The sequence below is a fragment of the Pyrus communis genome, chromosome 13 (assembly GCF_041283825.1).
Source record: "Pyrus communis isolate YQ-2024b chromosome 13, ASM4128382v1, whole genome shotgun sequence".
Classification (NCBI taxonomy): domain Eukaryota; kingdom Viridiplantae; phylum Streptophyta; class Magnoliopsida; order Rosales; family Rosaceae; genus Pyrus; species Pyrus communis.
The window spans coordinates 25,238,367-25,246,830 of record NC_142577.1 but is presented as its reverse complement, the minus strand read 5'-3'; the positions used below and the strand labels follow the sequence as shown (position 1 = coordinate 25,246,830).

Sequence of the window (8,464 nt, the reverse complement as noted above, 5' to 3'; positions counted from 1 at the left end):
GCTAGGTGGTCTAGGCGTCATTTCTTAATTTTCAAACGCCTATGCATTAATCGGGGAGGTGGCCAGCCGCCTAACGCTTAGGCAGGGCCTAACCGGCACTAGGCGGAGATTTTTAGAACGGTGATTTTCGTAAAGAAAAGGTAAGCAAGGACGTCATGATCATTGATCATGTTCTCGGTAGGAACGTTTCTTTATCAAGAACTGCTCTCTCAGAGTGGGTTCTCTATAGATTCTTTGTCACCTCACAGTTTAATGACAATTCTCGCAAACATTATAGAATATTGTAACAAAAACATGAAGTGGCAGAGAGTTTATGAAGAGTCTCACTTTAAGAGAGTCTTCTTAACATTTTTCTTAGTTATTAGCTTGCTTAGAGTCAGAAAACAAGGAGAGCCTTTAGCTAGGCGAACCTATAAGAGCACTTCCACCCCTACCAAATTGCCCAAGTAATTACTGTCTGGGCTACTAAGCAAGGCAATTATTGTCTTTAGTGAATAGTAACTGCCCAAATGTATCTCTTCCCCTAAACTGAATAACAAGGCTTATGGTACTAACATATATATTATTATATATTTATATAAAATAATAAAAGATAATTTTATTTTCAATTTCGGATATGATTTTTAACTAATCTTGTCACACCACATGTCATTAAGCGAAAGTACAATTTTTGTGGATAAATTTTCGAGTAGACTTTTAACCAATTCTGTGACTCTAAGTGTCATGATTCTGTAAGAATTTTGTGGATAGACTTTCGAACGATTTGTGAATAAATACGAAATATGATGTAAGGTGGAAGAGCATGGTTAGTGTAACATCCCATATCGCCCAGGGGAGTGGATCATGTAAGCCTTATATGTATATTCCCATCTCTACCTAGCACTAGGCCTTTTGGGAACTCACTGGCTTCGGATTCCATCGGAACTCCAAAGTTAAGCGAGTTCGTGCGAGAGCAATCCCAGGATTGACCCACTAGGAAGTTCTCATGTGAGTTCCCATAAACAAAACCGTGAGGGCGTGGTAGGAGCCCAAAGCGGACAATATCGTGCTACGGTGGAGTCGAACCTTGGATGTGGTGGGGGCCTGGGCCGGGATGTGACAATTTTGGTGTAATATCCCACATCGCCCAGAGGAGTGGATCTTGTAAGCATTATATGTATATTCTCATCTCTACCTAACACGAGGCCTTTTGGGAGCTCACTGGCTTTGGGTTCCATTGGAACTCCGAAGTTAAGCAAGTTCGGACGAGAGCATTCCCAGTATGGGTAACCCACTGAGAAGTTCTCGTGTGAATTCCTAGAAACAAAACCGTGAATGCGTGGTCGGGGCCCAAAACGGACAATATCGTGCTACGGTGGAGTTAAGCCAGGGATTGGCTTTGATACCAAATTGTAGGATGTTACAATCCACCCCCTTTAGGAGCTTGACGTCCTCGTCGGTACACTTCCAGCCAGGGATTGGCTTTGATACCAAATTGTCACATCCTGCCCCGGGTCCCCACCACATCCCGAGCTTAACTGCACCGTAGCACGATATTATCCGCTTTGGACCCCTACCACAACCTCACGGTTTTGTTTCTGGGAACTCACACGAGAACTTCCCAATGGGTTACCCATCCTGGGATTACTCTCGCGCGAACTCGCTTAATTTCGGAGTTCCAATGGAATCTAAAGCCAGTGAGTTCCCAAAAAGCCTCGTGCTAGGTAGAGATGGGAATATACATATAAGGCTTAAATGATCCACTCCCCTGAGCGATGCGGGATGTTACAGTTAGGTTACATTTTTTTTTGTATTTTTTAATAATTTTTATTAACTTAATTAATAACGGACGATTGGATTACAAAAAATTGTAATCCAACAACCTAGTTTTGACACGTATGCCAACGGTAACATTTGAAAATTTTCTAAATTTTTTAGGCCCAAATGTCTGGACTGTTGATCTGAAAATCCAACAGTCCAAATTTTGACACCTTACCTAACCGTTTGGAAAGGCCCAGTGTGCCTGCCCGACGAGCCCCAATTTTTTTTTTTTTTGTCGGGCCACTTGCCCTCCTCCTGTGTGTAATTCACACGCCTGCCTAAAAAAATATAAAAAGTGGATGACGTCAACCACCTGAGGCGATGAGCTAGGTGATTCGAGTTTGTGTTGTCTGTCGGGCTCCCTTCGAACCTAGTTAAGTGAGTTGGTCTGGAGTGATTTTGATGAAGGGGGATTGGATTGCCCAATAGCCCAGGATATATTCATGGGGTGGAAGTGCTCTAAAAGAAGTCTTTGTATAAAACAAACCAATTGTGTGAATATCAATAACATATTTATAATAAATCGTCAACTTGTTTCATACATCTTGGTAACTAAACAATTTTCATATTTAAAATAATTTTTAAAATTATAATCTTCAAATAAAATTAAGAAATTAAACAACATTACATGTCAATTTTAGTGGCCGGCCTGATTGCCAACACTATAAAACTCCAAATCACTATAAAACTCCAAATCTCTCTTTTGTATTATCTGTCACACGTTACATTAATTGGAACCGTTGGATTATAATGTAATTGACATGCGACTGCAGCTGACACTGACATAAAGTTTTTGGTTGAATGCTCGTATATGATGGATAGGTTTGAACTTTCATTCCATGAAAGCACAAGGAGTTCTGTTAGCTGCCTGATAAGTTTTTTTTTTGTTGTTGTCAAAGATAGAATAGCTGCCTGATAAGTTAGCTGGTGGATATTTGCGGGATTTTTCTTCCTGGCCGCGCATGTATAATCCTTATCCATAGTAGACATATTAATAAGAGTAATATTATGAGTTTGTAAAAACAGAATTGATTCAGGGAATTGGAGACACAAAATAGAATGTTGTTTGTGCCCATTAGCATGCATAATGCTTAACCATCAATCAGTCGTTAATAGTACTATCATGACCCTGTCAAAACAAAATCTAGTAGACTACAGACATAAATAGAAAGTTGTTTGCCCCATCAGTATGCATAATGCTTATCTATTTACCGATTAAGATATTATTTTGAGTTTGTCAAAACATGATTAAGTGAAATGGAGACATAAATAAAAAATTGTTTGCCCCAGCAGCATGCATAATGCTTATCCATCAACACATCAATATATAGGAGTATTATCATGAGTTTGTCAAAACAAGATTCAATAGACTACAAACATAAATAAAAAGTTGTTTGCGCTGGTAAGATGCATAATGCTTATCTATTAACCTATCAATATATAGGAGAGTACAATCATGAGTTTGTCAAAACAAGATTCATTGGACTACAAACATAAATAGAAAGTTGTTTGCGCCAGCAGCATGCATAATGCTTATCCATTAACCGATCAATATGAATGCTATTATGAGTTTGTCAAAACAAAATCTAGTAGACTACATACATAAATAAAAAGTTGTTTACACCCATATGAAACAAAATGGTTGAGAGGAAGAGAGATGTATCTTGCATCGGTTGCGTTCCCTCTTTTCTTTTTTTCATTTTTTTTTTTTTTTTTTTTTTTTGAGATATCTCCACATGAATCTAATTATTTGAAGGATATGGATTGCTATCCATCAACCGATCCATATCGGTACTATCATAAGTTAGTCAAAATAAAATCTAAAGGGCTAGAGACATAACTAAAAAGTTGTTTGCTCTTATATGTAACAATAAGATGAGAGAGAAAAAGAGAGATGTGACACGCATATGTATTGTTTTCTTATTTATAGAGATTTTTCCGCATACATTTAATTAATCGAAGGATTTAGACTGCTAAATTATCCCTATCTATCACTGCCGTCCTTCCATGATAACGAAGGCCATTAGAACTAAAAAAATAATTGTCCTCTAAAACTAAACAAAGAAGGGCATTGAACTATAAGGCCCTTACAAACTGTTACCTATGACCACTGTTCTAAAAATTCTCACCTAGCGCCGCCTAGGTGCTAGGCGGTTGGCCACCATCCTGATTAATGTCTAGACTTTCAAAAGTTAAGAAATGATGTTTAGACCTACTAAGGCACCCATCTAGACCGCATAGGCACCCGTCTAGCTCGCCAGACCTGCCTAGGTTGCGACTTACTTAGACAGAAAATAGATAACCTTCATTTTACATTTTATTTTTTCCAATAAATTGTAAGAGACTTGCTAAATACTTAAACGAACACACATTATATGTTTGTTCCCCATGTTTTCATTATGTTCCAATAGCTCATAATATATTTGTCATTCTATTTTGTTGGTTATGTTGAAATTATATATATTTTAAGTATAAACAGACATTTATTTACACAAAATATAATAGATTTAATTAAATCTGCCTAGTTCGCCTAGACCCTGCCTAGCCATCTAGGCGCTAGACCCCAGCCAGTCATTTGACTAGCGCCTTTTTTAGAACCTTGCCGACGACAATTTACATGAGTGATAATTTTCATCGACGTTGAAATACTACTTTGTCGTTTGTTTCCGAAGTCTCAGCCATACATAGCTAGATACTTAGATCACCAGAGCTTATATATGATGGACAAAATCTCCAGAAAAGAAATAACATGTCATTGATAGAACCTCCAATGGCTATCATCACCTCCTTGCTCATATGCCTTCCATTTCTCCTTCTTCTCCCTCTATTTCTTCTACACCAAAAGAGGAAAAATGTTTATAAGAACCCACTGCAAAAGACCTTTCCACCAAGCCCCCCCAAGCTCCCCCTCATAGGCAACTTGCACCAATTCGGCACCCCACCTCACCAATCTCTCCACCAACTCTCCATAAAGTACGGACCAGTCATGCTCCTCCACCTCGGCCGTGTCCCCACCCTCGTCATCTCTTCCGCCGAAGCAGCCAAAGATGCATTAAAAACCAATGACCTCCACTGCTGCAGCAGACCATCCTCGGCTGGACCCCGCAGGCTCACGTACAACTATCTTGACATGGCCTTTTGTCCCTATGGCGATTACTGGAGAGAGATAAGAAAAATATGTGTGCTCGAGCTTTTCAGCGTGAAGAGGGTCCAGTCATACAGGTCAATCAGGGAAGAAGAAGCAGATGAAATGGTCAATTCAATCTCTGCCTCTTCATCTTCTGGTGCTCCTGTTAATCTAACGGAGAAGTTGTCTGCTCTCACGGCTAGTATTATTTTTAGGATTGCTTACGGAACAAGTTTCCAAGGGAGTAAATTTGAGCATGCTAAAAATATTGATGAGTTGATTCAGGATACTGAGGCCATGCTCGGAGGGATGTCCGGGGCTGACTACTTTCCGTCTTGGATGGGGTGGGTTATCGATAGGGTTTCCGGTGTGCACAAGGAGTTCGATAGGATTTCCAAGGAGTTGGATGGTTTTTTCCAGCAGGTGATTGATGATCATCTGAAACCTGGGAGGAGAGTTGACGACGAACAAGCTCATGAAGATATAGTTGACGTTCTGCTTAAGATAGTGAAGGAGCAAAGTGAGTTTGGAGCTTCTCATCTTGGTCACAACAACATCAAGGCGGTCCTCTTGGTAATTAATCTCTTAAAAGAACCTCTTGTGGTTATTAATTTTGTGTTAATTTGTTATTTGTTTGAGAATTATTTTATATGCAGACAAAAGTTTGAACCCTTTGCCCTTAGTGCCTTTTTATTTTTTTGAACGAACCATATTATCTACAAGGAAGTGAGAGAGTAGGCTGAGTCTCACAATAGACTACCAATTATATAGTTCAAATTTGGCATTTTCCAGAATTGAACCTAAGAAGAGGAATAAAAGTTAAGAAAACAGTAAAAGTTATTATGTTATAACCCCAAAAAATTGTTTGTCCAGTTTTGTGAAAAAAGGAAAGGAAAGAATTTAGTTCATGTCCCATTTTGTTAAGGGGTGTGATTTCCGGTTTTTTTTTTTTTTTGACTTGTACACTTTTTTTTTTCTTCTGATATTTGAGTTGAAGAAGTCAAACAAGAATAAAAGAACAAAAGTAAACATGGTATGCACACAGAGAAAAGTAGTGCAAAATTCATCAATTATTTTTTTATGCATCATTTTTCTGCTTTGTTTTTCAATTATTTTTCTTACTATGATGTTGCAATTGTGAATCAGAATCTATTTTTAGGTGGAATAGACACAGGTTCAATAACAATGGTGTGGGCGATGGCAGAGCTAGCTAAGAACCCTAAATTGATGAGGAAAGCACAAGAAGAAATCAGAAAAACCATCGGAAACAAAGGAAAAATCACAGAAACGGATACAGATCAGCTTCAATACCTCAAGATGGTAATCAAAGAAACCCTAAGACTGCATCCTCCAGCTCCATTGCTCCTTCCAAGAGAAACCATCTCCCATTGCAAAATCCAAGGTTATGATATTGAACCAAAAACAATAGTTTATATCAATGAATGGGCAATCGCACGCGACCCTGAGGTTTGGAGGGACCCCAAAAAATTTATCCCAGAACGGTTTGACGGAAGCTCTGTCGATTACAAAGGACAACATTTTGAGTTTTTGCCGTTTGGAGCTGGTCGAAGAGTTTGCCCCGGAATTTATATGGGAACGACAACAGTGGAGCTTGGACTTGCAAATCTTCTCTACCGGTTCGATTGGAAATTGCCTGATGGAATGAAGGAGGAAGATCTTGACATGGAAGAAGCAAGCGGCTCCCTTTCCCTCACCGTTGCTAAGAGAACTCCTCTCAACCTTGTCCCGGTGAAATTTTCTCAAAATGAAGAAAAAATTTAACGGAGGATGGGAGAAGACCTGTTTCTTGTTATGGTTTAAGACTGAGTAGAATTCAGTTGATATGTTTCTTGTTCTTATGGTGTAGTTAATTAATAATGTGGCACTTGTATTGTGTTTCCTTGAGTGAATGTGTACTATTACTCTGTTCTCGTCTTAAATTAAATAAAACACTACAAATCATAAGTTGATACATATTCTAAAGTGATTCGTTTGTAATGTCAAAGTGCTCCTTACAAGTAGAGTATTAATTAGTTAAATCTTTTCTAACAAAACAGAAATTATTATGTTTTTAATTAATATTTGTTATAAGTTGGAACATCACTTAAGCCTCTGATGTTTGAGGTCACTGAACTCGTTTTCAAAGCAACTGGATATGCATGTTAGGCCTTTTCTTTTCTTTGGGGTTCTTCATATGGGAACTGCTAAGAGAGTGATGAGATATGTGCAAGGGACACTTGACTATGGAATCAAGTATGAAATGGGGAAGTCAACTATCTTAATTGGATTTTGTGACAGTGACTAGGGTGGCAGTGAAGATGATTGCAAAAGCACATCAGGTTATGCATTTACTTTTGGTTCAAGGGTTTTCTCTTGGGCATCAATGAAACAACAAAGTGTTGCACTGTCCATAGCTGAGGCAAAGTATGTGAGTGCCTCAGAGGCAACATCTCAAGCCATATGGCTAAGATTCATACTCAAAGACTTTGGGAAATTGCAAGTTGATGCCACACCACTTATGTGTGACACTTCAACAATCACCATGACTAAAAATCCAATTTTTCATCAGAGAACAGAGCACATAGAGAGAAGATATCATTTCATCAGAGAAGCATTGCAAGAGAATACAATCAAGCTACACTATTGCAAGACAAAAGATCAAATCGCAAACATTTTCACAAAAGCTCTTCCAAAGGAAAGATTCAATTACTTGAGGGGTTGCTTGGCATGACAACCAGAACCAATTAAGAGGGAAGTGTTGAAACCTAAATTGCTTATGGTTCCAAGGATCAAAGGCAACAAGTGAAGCTCCAAGTAATGAGTTGCTGCATAATCGAAGAAGAAAGAAGAAGAACAAGGGTTTTTACTCGAACGGCTAGTTTTGTTTAAAGGTTTTGTTTGTGTAAATGAGTGACACGTGTACACTCCGGATTAGATCACTAAAACCCCAATGAAGGGCTAGGATTAAATATGGAGAAAGGTAAGTGTAATTCATAGAACATGTTTGTCTCCTAGCACATTTAGAGATAAGTTTGTGGGTTGGCAATGTACCAAAACCCTACAAACATTCTCTATATAAATCAAAATATGGCTGATGCATTTGCATAGCCTTGTAGCCGTCACAAACCTCCAACATTCCTTATTTCTCTTGTTCATTTCAAATCCCTAGAAAACTAATCAAACAGTGAATCAAAACATACAAAAGACACAAACTTTATCAATCTCACGGGACCCCGAGTTTCTGCCATTTGGAGCTGGTCGAAGAGTTTGTCCCATAAAGGCTTGATTGGAATCTCTGTTTAACAACATTTTAACAACATTTTGAGTTTCTGCTGTTTGAGGTTGGTCGAAGATCCTGAGATGAACATTGCAACAACAACGGTAGACCTTGGACTTGCAAAATCTTCTCTACTGGTTCGATTGGAAATTTCCTTACGGAATGAAGTGACAAAGATATCGACATGGAAGACACAAGCGAATCCCTTTCCCTCACCGTCTCTAACAGAACCCCTCTTAACCACGTCCCAGTGAAATTTT

The 8,464-nt window shown here is 38.6% G+C and overlaps 1 protein-coding gene across 1 annotated transcript; it reads left to right on the top strand.

The window, feature by feature from the left end:
• The first annotated feature begins 4,377 nt into the window (after window positions 1–4,377).
• Window positions 4,378–6,901, top strand: LOC137737638 (cytochrome P450 71B26). Its single transcript, XM_068477179.2, has 2 exons — window positions 4,378–5,500; window positions 6,074–6,901. Exons 1-2 carry the CDS (start codon window positions 4,550–4,552, stop codon window positions 6,707–6,709), a joined length of 1,587 nt encoding a protein of 528 aa, XP_068333280.2. The 5' UTR covers window positions 4,378–4,549; the 3' UTR covers window positions 6,710–6,901.
• The last annotated feature ends 1,563 nt before the right edge of the window (window positions 6,902–8,464 follow it).

Coding starts and splice junctions, on each gene's coding strand:
- LOC137737638 (XM_068477179.2), top strand. CDS start 4,550: ATGTCATTGATAGAACCTCCAATGGCTATCATCACCTCCTTGCTCATA. Junction 5,501..6,073: donor ACATCAAGGCGGTCCTCTTG/GTAATTAATCTC, acceptor ATTGTGAATCAG/AATCTATTTTTAGGTGGAAT.